General features: G+C 49.3%; 3 gene segments (V, D, J or C); all 3 read left to right on the top strand.

Annotated features, from left to right (window-relative positions):
• Window positions 1–627: 627 nt before the first annotated feature.
• LOC126082182 (T cell receptor beta variable 6-4-like) lies at window positions 628–1,252 on the top strand. The segment is given in 2 exon segments: window positions 628–667; window positions 768–1,252. A coding segment is annotated over 1 exon segment (468 nt).
• Window positions 1,253–1,985: 733 nt separating this feature from the next.
• On the top strand, window positions 1,986–4,876 carry LOC126082180 (T cell receptor beta variable 7-8-like). The segment is given in 3 exon segments: window positions 1,986–2,102; window positions 2,508–2,833; window positions 4,793–4,876. Coding segments are annotated over 3 exon segments (459 nt in total).
• Window positions 4,877–11,356: 6,480 nt separating this feature from the next.
• Window positions 11,357–11,974, top strand: LOC126082179 (T cell receptor beta variable 6-5-like). The segment is given in 2 exon segments: window positions 11,357–11,527; window positions 11,622–11,974. Coding segments are annotated over 2 exon segments (396 nt in total).
• The last annotated feature ends 2,311 nt before the right edge of the window (window positions 11,975–14,285 follow it).

Raw genomic sequence — 14,285 nt, 5'->3', positions numbered from 1 at the left:
ATACTCTTACAGGCTCCAGGGCTTCGGATGTGCACATCTTTGGGGAACTTTCTCCTCCCGACCACGCCCAAGAAGCAGGTGCCCGGATGTATCTAGCTAGGTGTGGGCAGGTATCCCACCAGTCGGGGAATGGATAAGGAACTGAGTGAAACCTTCCTGAGTGCTGGTTGAAGAGGTGCCCTGGGATCTGGAGCCCTGACTCCAGAGAGGGTCTTTGCAGGTGGAAGGAGGTTAACAGGAGGGTGGGAAACCAAGCAAAAGAGAAAAGGACTCTTGAAGGAATATCTGGGACACATGAGTCATAAATGGCACCAGGAAGCCCCAAAGATCTCCCCTGGCATTCTGGACTGCAGGGTTAGTTAGGTAAATAAAAGCCAGTGAGTCAAGGAGGAAATCCACAAACTGTTTTGTGGGAAGCCAGGAAAGACTCATCTCCTCACTAGATTTGTGCAAATCAGAGGACTGCATTCCTCCCACTCTGAGCTGCTGGCTGCATGTTTGTTTTTTACCTGAAGTTTCCAGGGGGTAGGGGAGGGGGCGTGGCCACTGGGGCAGGCTGCTCTGGGGCCAGGCTGGACAGGAGGGTGACATCTCAGAAGGGCCCTTCCAGAGTTGGTTCCTGCCATGCGCCTCCTGTGCACTGTGGTCCTGGCTGTCCTGGGGGCAGGTGTGTCCTGGGCAGGAGCCTCCCCTCTCCTGGGATTTCCCAATCCTGCCCCAGCTTTTCCCTGTGCCCTCGGCACCAGCTTTGGTCTCTGTCCCCACAGGGCACACGGATGCTGGCATGACGCAGACCCCAAGGCACACGATCACAAGGACAGGAGGGAATGTTACCCTGCAATGCACCCAGGACATGAACCAGAACTCCATGTACTGGTACCGACAAGACCCGGGACTGGGCCTGCGGCTGATCCCCTACTCTAATGGTGTTCCTGATACCTACAAAGGCGATGTCCCCGAGGGGTACAGTGTCTCCAGATCAAACACGAAGGACTTCCCCCTCACGGTGGGGTCGGCCGTCCCGTCGCAGACAGCTGTGTACTTCTGTGCCAGCAGTGTCTCCACAGTGCTGCACAGCCACCTCAGCCCCTCACAAAAAGGGTTCAGGAAACCCATGCAGCCCGCTCAGCCTGGGGACCTTGGAGCTGGGGTGGCAGGCGCAGGGGCCTCTGTTGCTGCTGAGGTCCAGCTTAAGGCACTCTCAGCCAGCCAGGACCTAATGATGGGACTCAGCTGTGTGTCTCTGGGCTAGCAGCAATCACACAGAGCTGCAGTGTGTCCTGTCCCTGAGACCCTTGCCTGGCTCCCAAATGCTCGACCTTTGCCAGCCCTGCTCCCCCTGAAGGAAAGTGAGTTTGTAACTACAGTGTCCTATTAATGAAAGTGGACGTATTTTAGTGACTATGGAACACCTGGGCATTCCCCTAGCAGTGGAGTGAGGAGTTGAACCCCCTGTAACAGCCTCGTGGGTTCTGGAAGCATGGGGAGATGCTCTAGGGCATATCACACACCGGTGTTTCTGGACTAAGTCTCCTTCCATAAAGGCTAAGTCTCCTTCCATAAAGAAGTGGAGAGGAACTCTTTCTGTGGCACGGAGACTTGAGTGGCAGGGCTTTGGCATGGGACGTGGAGACATAGTCTCTCACAGAGAGAAGAGAATGCAGGGGACATGGGTCTTTGACTGGGGCAGTGGGCCAGGACCCCTGTGGTGATTTTTTTAAAGAGCGCTTACCCGCTGCAGTAGAGTGGATTCCGACTCATAGCGACCCTATAAGACAGAGTAGAACTGCCCCATATGGTTTGCAAGGAGCGCCTGGTGGATTCGAGCTGCTGACCTTTTGGTTAGCAGCCGTAGCTCTTAACCACTATGCTGCCAGGGTTTCCAAAGGGAGCTTATACATGTTCAAATCAGTCATGCAAGTGTGTTATAATGTGGACACATGTTCCTGAGGCCACGGGAACTGATGAGACTGTGGGGAAAGGGACACTTCCTCCTCTGCTCCTGTGCACAAAACCCTGCCCCAGCAAATCCTCCAGTCCTGCCCAACCCACCATGGGCTCCAGGCTCCACCGCTGGGTGGCCCTCTGCTTCCTGGGGGCAGGTGAGTCCCTGGACACCAAGTAGTTCCAGTGTGTGGTGCGTGCGTGTGCATGCATGGGGGCGTGTGTGAGTGTGCATGTGTGCTTGTATGTGGTGCGTGTGTGTGGTATGAGTGTGTGGTGTGTGTGGTGTGAGTGATGTCTGTGTTTATGTGGTGTATGCGTTGAGTGTGTATATGGTATGTGTGTTATGTTCATGTGTATGGTGTATGTGTTGTGTGTGTGTGTGTGCCTGTATGGTATGTGTGTATGCACAATATATGTGGTGTGTATGTGTGTGTGCATGTGTGGTTTGTGTGTGGCTGTATGTGGTTAGTGTATGTGTGGGGTGTGTGATGTGTGTGTGTGTGTCTGTGTGGTGATTCCCGTCATTGTTCCCATTCTGTTCCCAGCACATGTCTCCTCAGGTCACAGAGGTGCTGGACTCTCCCAGGCCCCCAAGCACAGGGTCACAAAGAGGGGCCAGACAGTAGCCCTCAGGTGTGATCCAATTTCTGGTCATGCTGGCCTTTTCTGGTACCGACAGATCCGGGGGCAGGGCCTGGTGCTCCTGACTTATTTCCAGAATAAAGATGAAGCAGACAAATCGGGGATGCCTGAGGATCGGTTCTCAGTGGAGAAGCTTGAGGGGTCATCTTCCATGCTGAGGATCCAGGCTGTGGAACCGGGGGACTTGGCCGTGTACCTCTGTGCCAGCAGCTTAGCCACAGCGTGGCATGGCCACCTCTTTCCTGTGCACAAACCACATACTCTTCCTCTCCTTGCCTCTCCTAGAAGCCTGAGCAGAGCCTTCCTCTGTCCTCCACTCCCCAGGGAAAGCAGTAGACAAGGACATCAGCTGACCTTTGTGTAGGAGGAGGCAGGACCACAGGAGAACTCCTGAAGCACTGTGGTTATAGGTGGAGAGAAGGAAATCATTAGAAGGAGACAGAAATGTCTGCCCAGTGCTATACTGATCTGTATTTACTGGGGTTACCTTGATGGTCTCCCTTGTGTGGCGGGGGTAGGGCTTTTTTGTATATCTTCAGTAACGGAGATGAAAGAACCTCCTACTTCAAGTGCTGAGTTTTTCTTCCCATTTTAGAGAAGATATTATTTCCTTCTATCCCTCACTCTATTTCTCTTCCTTTCAGAACATAGCTGAAAGGGAGAAAGTCCCAGTTAGATGACAACTGTCAGATATGCTACAGGAGTTAAGTAGAATGAGCTTAGAATAGTAAACATAATAACTCAAAGGAATAGAGTTTGGGTGTTTCACGCTGGCTCCTCTAGATGAGCAAAACCAGTGAGGGGTATATATAAAGACATATGTTGTTGTTGTTAGGTGCCGTCGAGTTGGTTCCGACTCATAGCGACCCTATGCACAACAGAACGAAACACTGCCAGGTCCTGAGCCATCCTTACAATTGTTGTTATGCTTTAGCTCATTGTTGCATCCACTGTGTCAATCCACCTCTTTGAGTGTCTTCCTCTTTTCCACTGACCTGTACTCTGTCAAACATGATGTCCTTCTCTAGGGACTGATCCCTCAGGACATGTCTAAAGTATGTGAGATGCAGTCTCGCCATCCTTACTTCTAAGGAGCATATTGAAAGACATAAAGAAAGATTTATTTCAAGAAAGTGGCTCACACAACTGCGGAGGCTGGCAAGTCCCAAATCCACAGGTCAGGTGTCAGGCTAGAGGCTTCTCCTGACTCACGTGGTTGCAGGAGCTGGTGAATCCAAAATCTGCAGGTCATGCGGCAGGCTGAAATTTCTCCAGGAACTGGAGGTCAACCATGAGATGAGTGCAGGATTGAGAGAGAGAGTATGAGATTTGCCGGAACAACCACATACATTGGATGCAGGCCACACCCCCAAGGAAATTGTTCTCCCACCTGATTAGCTGCTCACATCAGATCACAAAATGGAGGATGATTACATAATATCTGCCAAACCATAAGATCCATGGTCTAGACAAGCTGACACAGAACGTTAACCATCACATAGGGTTAGGACTAGTGCTGGGATTTGGGTTCAAGAAAATTGATTGCAAAACTTCCAGAATATCCTGGAATATGCACTCTGCTGCCTACGCAGAAGCCCCTGGGTGGCAGACGAGTTTGTGCTCCACTACTAACCGGAAGGTTGGCAGTTCAAAACCACCCACCGCAATCAGGGAAGAAAGGGCTGGATATCTGCTTCCACAGAGATTACAGTCAAGAAAACCTTGTGGAGCTCAGTTTTACTCTGTAACACACGGGTCCCTTGTAATTCAGAAGCTAAGTCAATGGTTTGGTGTTTGGTTTTGAATATGCAGACAGTTCCTAGAGTCTCTTGGGCCAGAGCAGAAGGGATAAAACTTGATGGGGCTTCCCTTTTTGGTCTCAAGATGGCACTGTGGTACCACTGAGGTCTAGGGGGCTGGCGGGGGGGGGTCTGGGGGAGCTGCCCAGGAGGGGAAGGGTTAAGAAAAACTTCACCACATCCCATATTAGGCAGGGTTTTGGAGCTCTCAGTCACTGCCAGGCTACCTATAGCTCTGCAGGAGGTGGGTGGTCCCTCTAATTGCTAATGAGACCCACCGTGGGAGATCTGTGGGCCCACAGCCTTCATCCCAGGGGCAAGTGCAAAGAGAGGAGGATGAGAAGCCCTGGGATGGGGTCTACCCTGAACTCAGTGCACTGTGCCTTACCCTATTGTTCCTGCAGTCAGAGCGCCTTGGGCCTGGGACCCTGGGGGAAAGCTACCCAAATGTCCATTGGAGAAGGGGCTCTGAGGAAGAGGAGGATTAGGAAGGAGAGGAGGAGGAGAAGGAGGGAAAAGGAGAGGAGAAGAAAGTGGAGGAAGAGAAGGAGAAGAAGGAAGAAAAAGAGGAGCAAGAGAAAGATGAGAAGAAGAGGTGTTAGGAGGAGGAAGAGAAGGTGGAGAAAAAAGAGAAGGAGGGGGAGGAAGAAAGAACAGGAGAATGGGGCTCCGTAGAGGAGGAAGAGGAGAGCATTGGTCTGGGTGGTATGTACGTGCTTGTGCATGTGTGGGCACGTGCATGTCTGTGTGTACATGTTTGTGTGCCTGTGACTTTGCATGTGTGCATGTGTGTGCATGTGATAGAGAGACTGCAGATAGCACTTCATGCTACATCATCAATTTCAAATATTCTGGGCATCTGAGTAAAGTAGAGAGCAGTCGCTCCCAACCTGAAATTTATGGCTCATTTTGTTTCCAAGGGATAGGAGCAAAGTAGGATGCCATTGAGCAGCTTTAAGCTCCCCGGGTGATTTGGGATTTTACAACTCTTAAATAATTACATAAGTCACTTTAGTATTATTGGGTGGCTGTTGTCCTTGTTTTAACTTCTGTGATATTCACCCCTGATACACGGAGACCCAATGAAGAACAGAATGAAACTCTTCCCGGTCTTGCACCATCCACCTGATGGGGTGAGGATTGGAATGTCATGATTGCCACGATTTTCATTGTCTGATTTTCAGAAGCAGAACACCAGCCCTTTCCTCTTATTCCATCTTAGTCTGGACTCCTCTAAAATCTGCTCAGCTTTACAGCAACACACTGGCCTCCAATGACAGATGGGTGGTGGTTGAGCATGAGGTGAACTGGCAGGGAATTGAAGCTGGGTCTCCTACATGGAAGGTAAGAGTTCTGTCTCTGAACCATCACCACCCCCTAGCAAACAAAAACTCTCTGAAAGAAAAAAATGTCAATCGCAAACTATAAAACCCACAAAGAAACAAACCACTCAGGGGAAATGTTAATAGATGCCCCAGACAGCAGCACTGGACCTGGAGATAATCAGCTAGTAGAATTATCAGCCAGAGACTGTAAGCTAAGTCTCTACCAAGTACCTGTGGGCATAGGGCGGGCTTTGGAGGGTTCTGAAGCTGTCTCAAGGGTAGATTAAGAAAGGAACTGAAATAACCATTGCTTTGGGTTGCATTAAAACCCATGCTGTTGTTGTTGTTAGGTGCCGTAGAGTCGATTCCAACTCATAGCGACCCTATGCAAAACAGAATGAAACACTGCCCAGTCCTGCACCATCCTTACAATTGTTGTTGAGCTCATTATTGCAGCCGCTGGGTCAATCCACCTCGTTGAGGGTCTTCCTCTTTTCCACTGACCCTGTACTCTGCCAAGCATGATGTCCTTCTCCAGGGACTGATCCCTCCTGACAACATGCCCAAAGTATGTAAGATGCAGTCTCACCATCCTTGCCTCTAAGGAGCATTCTGGCTGCACTTCTTCCAAGACAGATCTTTTCGTTCTTCCGGCAGTCCATGGTATATTCAATATTCTTCGCCAACGCCACAATTCAAAGGCATCAACTCTTCTTCAGTCTTCCTTATTCATTGTCCAGCTTTTACATGCGTATGATGTGATAGAAAATACCATGGCTGGGGTCAGGTGCACCTTAGTCTTCAGGGTGACATCTTTGCTCTTCAACGCTTTGAAGAGGTCCTTTGTGCCAGATTTACCCAATGCAATGTGTCTTTTGATTTCTTCCCTGATGCTTCTGTGGCTGTTGATTGTGGATCCAAGTAAAATGAAATCGTTGACAACTTCTATCTTTTCTCCGTTTATCATGATGGTGCTCATTGGTCCAGTTGTGAGGATTTGTTTTCTTTATGTTGAGGTGTAATCCATACTGAAGGCTGTGGTCTTTGATCTTCATCAGTAAGTGCTTCAAGTCCTCTTCACTTTCAGCAAGCAAGGTTGTGTTATCTGCATAGCGCAGGTTGTTAATAAATCTTCCTCCAATTCTGATGCCCCATTCTTCTTCATATAGTCCAGCTTCTCGGATTATTTGTTCAGCATACAGATTAAATAGGTGTGGTGAAAGAATACAACCCTGATGCACACCTTTCCTGACTTCAAACCAATCAGTATCCCCTTGTTCTGTCTGAACAACTGCCTCTTGATCTATGTAAAGGTTCCTCATGAGCACAATTAAGTGTTCTGGAATTCCCGTTCTTCCCAATTTTATCCATAGTTTGTTATGATCCACACAGTCGAATGCCTTTGCATACTCAATAAAACACAGGTAAACATCCTTCTGGTATTCTCTGCTTTTAGCCAGGATCCATCTGACATCAGCAATGATAGCCCTGGTTCTGCGTCCTCTTCTGAAACTGGCCTGTATTTCTGGCAGTTCCCTGTCGAGATACTGCTACAACCATTTTTTAATGATCTTTAGCAAAATTTTGCTTTTGTGTGATATTAATGATATTGTCCTATAATTTTCACATTGGTTCGATCACCTTTCTTGGGAATAGGCATAAACATGGATCTCTTCCAGTCAGTTGGCCAGGAAGCTGTCTTCCATATTTCTTGGCATAGGCGAGTGAGCACCTCCAGCACTGCATCTGTTTGTTGAAACATCTCAATTGACATTCCATCGATTCCTGGAGCCTTGTTTTTTGCCAATGCCTTCAGAGCAGCTTGGACTTCTTCCTTCAATACCATCAGTTCTTGATCATATGGCATCTCTTGAAATGGTTGAATATCGACTAATTCTTTTTGGTATAATGACTCTGTGTATTCTGTCCATCTTCTTTTGATGCTTCCTGCATCGTTTAATATTTTCCCCATGGAATCCTTCACTATTGCAACTCGAGGCTTGAGTTTTTTCTTCAGTTCTTTCCGTTTGAGAAACACCGAGCGTGTTCTTCCATTTTAGTTTTCCATCTCCAGCTCTTTGCACATGTCATTATAATACTCTACTTTGTCTTCTCGAGAGGCCCTTTGAAATCTTCTGCTCAGTTCTTTTACTGCATCAATTCTTCCTTTTGCTTTAGCTGCTCGACGCTCAAGAGCAAGTTTCAGAGTCTCCTCTGACATCCATCTTGGTCTTTTCCTTCTTTCCTGTCTTTTCAGTGACCTCTTGCTTTCTTCATAGGTGATGTCCTTGATGTCATTCCACAACTCGTCTGGTCTTCGGTCACTAGTGTTCAGTGCATCAAATCTATTCTTGAGAAGGTCTCTAAATTCAGGTGGGATATACTCAAGGTCATATTTTGGCTCTCGTGGACTTGCTCTGATTTTTTCCAGTTTCAGCTTGAACTTGCATATGAGCAATTGATGGTCTATTCCACAGTAGGCCCCGGGCCTTGTTCTGACTGATGATATTATGCTTTTCCATTGTCTCTTTCCACGGATGTAGTCAATTTGACTTCTATGTGTTCCAGCTGGCGAGGTCCATGTGTATACTCGCCGTTTATGTTGGTGAAAGAAGGTATTTGCAATGAAGAAGTCATTGGTCTTGCAAAATTCTATCATTCGCTCTCTGGCATTTTTTCTATCACCAAGGCCATATTTTCCAACTACTGATCCTTCTTTGTTTCTAACTTTCACATTCCAATTGCCAGTAATTATCATGGGTTAAAACCCATGAGCTCCTCCAATTTCTTCTTATAAAAGTTGGCAAAGTGATACTGAGCATTAACTTTCTTCTCCTCTAACCCACATCCCTCCTTTGCACCTTGCGGGTGGATGCCCACACCCAAGAGCCCGTTTTCTTACATGGATGAACAAGCTTCAAGACTGGGAGATCCAGAGGTGGGCTTCCCAGGGTGCAAAGCCACATGCAGCAAGATCGTAGGTGCCCGTACCCAGCATCCGAGGTCACAGATTGGGGAGGAAATCCAGTCAGCATATGGCCACTCCGCTAAAAGCCAATGACAATGTGGAGAAACTGCTGACCACTTGGCCAAATTATGAAGTCAACGGTGCATGCAATGATTTCAACAGCCTTTGAAGTCATTTTTTGTCTGTTTTGAAGTTTTTGTGTTAAAAATTTTTTGTAGATGCAAGATTTAAAATGGGTTTCTTGGGCCAAGAGCTAAACAAGAATTAGTCTTAATGCCATTTAGCTGAAGCAGCAACTTTATCCAGAATCAAACTTAGGAAGTTTTCCTTATCTGCATGAGTTAGCAATACTTAACCAGCATGGGTTAGCAACACTCATCTAGTCAAGACAAAACAACTGAGCATTCAGTGATAACTTTCCCAAAACAAAAGGATGGGTGGGTGAGTGGATGTATGTATGTATGTATGGATGGATGGATGGGCAGGTGGGAAGTTGGAGGGATGGATGGATGGATGGATGGATGGATGGATGGATGGATGGATGGATGGATGGATGGATGGATGGATGGATGGATGGATGGATGGATGGATGGATGGATGGATGGATGGATGGATGGATGGATGGATGGATGGATGGATGGATGGGTGGGTAGTCAAGTAGATAGAAGACAGAGAGAGAGAGATAATAGACAGACAGATAGACAGATACACGGCCCTATACACAAAGCCCTCTGCCCAGCTTAGGAAGTGATGGTGAGAATGGCGCGGCCTCCAGGCTGAGCTCAGGCCAGCTGAGCCGAGGGCTCCCCAGACTCTCTTTGCTCATCCCTGTAACCTGTGTCACTGCTGACAGAAGTGTGCTGAGGAAGGAGTGTGTGACAGTTTGTTCAACTGCAGAAGCACTACTGACAGAGGTGAAGCCACTGTCCTGTAGGCAGAGGTCACAAACAGCAAAGCGAGGAGGCACACTGGGCTCCATTCCTCAGGTACCTGTGGGCCCTCCGACCCCTCTGTAGAAGTATCCCTGCTTCAGCTTCTCCTTTTCAGGCCCAGATGTGCAGGAGCAGGAAGGTCATAAGTCATGGACCACGTGGGATTATCATGCTGCCTCCCTGACAACTTCAGGGCAGAGACCTGAGTGGATCCTACAGGTGACAAGAGCAATGGTGCACCTTTCTGCACTGGAGCTGTCGTTCATACCCAGACCATGTGCCATTTTTCTTGAAGGCTGTTCCTGCAGGTGCAAACGGTGACCACGCTCAGCTGCTAACCAGAGGGTTAGAGGTTCCAGTCCACTCAGAGCTACGTCAAAACAAAGGCCTGGCAATGTACTTCTGCAAAAACATCTACTGAAAACCCTATGGAGCACGGTTATACTCTGACACACATGGAGTTGGAGCTGACTCAGTGGCAGCTGGTTTTGTTGGGTTTGTGTGAGTGGGGGGGTTCCTGTGGAGTCTTCCCTGTTGCACACAGAGAGGAAGCGGGGTTTGCTAAGGAGTCTTCCTGTTCATGGTGCAGCCTACCAGGAGAGAAAGGACATAAAGGGTTGGAATTTGTTAGTCAATTTCCTTTATTTAACCCATTGTTTTGTGCCCTCTACTTTGTACAAGATTTATTTTTTTACTTTGTACAAGATTTGGGATCACATGAAATAGGAAAGGAAACTTAAAAATGAAAACAAGTATGTTTCTTGTTTGGGGTTCCAGGGTCTACAATCCTAAATGTCCAATATCGATCCTAAACATCTACCTGTTTCTGTGAAACCTTCTGTCTCATGAGTCACAGGGAATTACAGAATGCAGGGGGTCAGGGCACTACTGTGCATGCAGGGTCCAGCTCTGCTCCCTGGAGAAGGTTCCGAGTGAAAAACTCACGGAAAATTTCACCAGTTACCATCCCAGCTGCAGTCAAGTAGATTCTGACTCAGAGCAACTGCACGTGTGTCAGCGTAGAACGTCTCCGTGGGGTTTCCAGTCCCTGACTTTTCATAAGCAGATGGCCAGGCCTTACTTTGGAGGCACCTCTGGGAGCACTCAAACCTCCAACCTTTTGGTTAGCAGCTGAGTGTGTTAACCCTTTGCACCACCAGGAACTCAGTCCACTGATTAGCAACCTTAATTCAACCTGCAGCCTTAACCCCCCGCCATGAAGTCTAATACACTCACAGGCTCCAGGGATTAGGACGTGGACATCTTTGGGGATGGTTCTCCTGCCGACCACACCCAGGAAGCAGGTGTCGTGATGAATCTAGCTAGGTGTGGGCAGGTGTCCCCCCAGTCAGGGAATTGATAAGGAATTGAGTGAAACCTTCCCGAGTGCTGGATGAAGAGGCGCCCTCGGATCTAGAGCTCTGACTCCAGAGCGAGTCCTTGCAGGTGGAAGGAGGTTAACAGGATGGTGGGTGACCGAGCAAATGAGAAAAGGACTCTTGAAGGAGTTCCAGAACACAGGAGTCTTTGTGGCACCAGGAAGCCACAAGGATCTCCCCTGGCATTCTGGACTGCAGGGACAGTTAGGTAAATAAAAGCCAGTGAGTCAAGGAGGAATTCCATCCTCAGGGAGAAATTTATACAGAGTTACAAACTATTCTGCACAAAGGCAGGAAAGACTCCTCTACACACAGGACCTGTGCAAATTCAGAGCAGTGCATTCCTCCCAGTCTGGGCTGTTGGCCTGAGTGTTTATTTTGACTGGAGGTTGCAGGGAAAAGGGGCGTGGCCACTGGGACAGGCTGCTCTGGGGCCAGGCTGGGGCAGGAGGGTGACATCTCAGAAGGACCCCTCCAGAGCTTGTCCCTGCCATGCGCCTCCTGTGCGCTGTGGTCCTGGCTGTCCTGGGGGCAGGTGCGTCCTGGGCAGGTCCCTCTCCTCTCCTATGACTTCCGGATCCTTCCCCAGCCTTTGCCTTTGGCACCAACTTTGGTCTCTGTCCCCACAGGGCACACGAATGCTGGCGTCACCCAGAACCCGAGGCACAAAATCGCGAGGACAGGAGGGAACGTGACCCTGGAATGTACCCAGAACATGAACCATGAGTACATGTACTGGTACCGAGAAGACCCGGGACTGGGGCTGAGGCTGATCCACTACTCTGTCCGTGTTGGTGAGGCTGAAAATGGTGACATCCCCGAGGGTTACAGCGTCTCCAGATCAAAAAAGGAGCACTTCCACCTCACGCTGGGGTCGGCCGCCCCCTCGCAGACAGCTGTGTACTTCTGCGCCAGCAGTTACTCCACAGTGCTGCAGGGTCACATCAGCCCCTCAAAAAAAGGGCTCAGGAGGCCCCCATAGCCTGCTCAGACCCAGGGTCTCGGAGCTGGTGTGGAAGGTGCAGGGCCCTCCATTCCTGCTGAGGTCCAGCTCCAGGCCACTCTCAGCCAGCCTAGACCTGGGGATGGGACTCAGTCATGTGTCTCTGGGCTAGCAGCAATCACACAGAGCTGCAGTGTGTCCTGCCCCGGGGCCCCTCACCTGGCACCCATGCTCCCCACGAAGGAAAGGGAGTTTGAAACTACAGTGTCCAGTTAATGAAAGCAGACATACTTTAGTGACCATGGAACACCTGGGGATTCTTCTAGCAGTGAAATGAGGAGCTGAGCCCCCTGTAACAGCCTCGTGGTTTCTGGAAGCATCGGGAGACACTCTAGAGCATGTTACACACCACTATTTCTGGATGAGGAGCCTAAGTCTCCTTCCACAAGGAAGAGGAGAGGAACCTTTTCTGTGGCATGGAGACTTGAACAGCAGGGCTTTGCCATGGGTCGTGGGTAGAGTCCTTCATGGAGATGAGAGAACCCAGGGGACATTGGTCCCTGACAGGCAAAAGGAATAGGAGCTCCGGACTCAGACACTGACCCAGGCATCACTTCGTCTCCTGTGTCCCTGGATACCACAGTGACTTCAAGCTTATCTATGCCTAGCCGAGTCAGCCCCCAGTGCCCACCCTGCCTAAGGTTGGGGATGCTGAGCAGTGTGGCCAGGAGGGTGGAAGGGCCATGGCAGACAGGAACACATGGACCATGGGATCGTCCTCAGTCAGGCATTTGAGGTGCTGGAGGTGGGTCACAGTGAACAAGCCTGGCAGATGAGGAGAGTGGTGAGGGAGAAGGTGCACTTAGAGCTGTGGTGTGAGTCTCCTGTCCAGACAGTCCGGGGGCTCTGGGCTAGCACCCATGAGGTGATGTTTTCAAAAAGGAGCTTGTACATATTCAAATCAGTCATCAAAGTGTGTTATAATATGATCTCATTTCCGGAGAGCTTGGAGACTGATGAGACAGTGACATGACCTGTCTTGTGTGGGGAGGGATGTCTCCCTCCTCTGCTCATGAGCACAAAGACCCTGAACCAACAAACTCTCCAGGTATACAGGACCCACCATGGGCTCCTGGGTCATCTACTGGGTGGCCCTCTGGCTCCTGGGGGCAGGTGAGTTCCTGGACACCAAGTATTTCCAGTGTGTGTATGTGTGCATGTGTGTCTATGCATGGGGGGCATGCATGACTGTGTGTGTGAGTGGTAAGTACAGTGTGTATATTTGGTGTGTGTCTGTGCGGTGATTCCTGTCATTGTCCCCATTCTGTTCCCAGCATCTGTCTCCTCAGGTCACATAGATGCCGGAGTCTCCAAGGCCCCTGGCACAGTGTCACAAAGAGAGGCAAGGCCATAGCCCTCAGGGACAAAACTGCCTTTACTGGTACTGACAGAACCTGGTGTTTTTGATGTAGTTCCAAAACAAGGAGGGAGCAGACACGTCAGGGATGCCTGAGGCTCGGTTCTCAGTGGAGAAGTCTGATGGGATGTCTTCGATGCTGAGGACCCAGGCTATGGAGCCAGGGGACTCGACCATGTACCTCTGTGCCAGCAGCTTAGCCACAGTGTGGCATGGCCACCTCCTTCCTGTGCACAAACCACGTACATCTCCTCTCTCCTTGCCACTCCTAGAAGCCTGAGCAGAGCCTTCCTCTGTCCTCCACTCCCCAGGGAAAGCAGTAGACTAGGACAGCAGTTGACTTTTTTGTAGGAGGAGGCTAGACCAAAGGAGAACTCCTGAAGGGCTGTGGCTTTTGGCCAGTGGATGGAAATCATTAAATGGTAAAAGAAATGCCTACCCAGCCCTTAGCTGATCTGTGTTTATTCTAGTTACCTTGATGGTCTCCTGTGCGTGGTGGTGGTAAGGGCGTCTAGGTATATCTTCAGTAATGGATGAAGAAACCTACTCTCAAGTGCTGGGTTTTTCTTCCTATTTTAGACTAGATATTATTTCCTTCTATCCCCAGGTCTATCCCTCTCCCTTTCAGGACATGGTTTTAAGGGAAGAAAATCCCAGTTAGATGATAACTGTCGGATATGCCATAGGATTTAAGTAGAAGGAGTAGAATAGGGATGTTAAACATGGTAAGTTGAAGGAATAGAGTTAGGGAGTTTAGGCTGGGTTCTCTAGAGGAGCAAAACCAGTGAAGTGTATGTATAAATATATATAGAAGGATTTATTTCGAGGAAATGGCTCACACAATTGTGGAGGCTGGCAAGTCCCAAATCCGTTGGTCAGGTGTCAGGCTGAAGGCTTCTCCAGGAACTGGAGGTCAATCATGAGACGAGTGCA

The sequence above is a fragment of the Elephas maximus genome, chromosome 8 (assembly GCF_024166365.1).
Source record: "Elephas maximus indicus isolate mEleMax1 chromosome 8, mEleMax1 primary haplotype, whole genome shotgun sequence".
NCBI classification, from domain to species: Eukaryota; Metazoa; Chordata; class Mammalia; order Proboscidea; family Elephantidae; genus Elephas; species Elephas maximus.
Note: the sequence above shows the minus strand (reverse complement) of the source record. Positions and strands in the feature narration are given on the sequence as shown.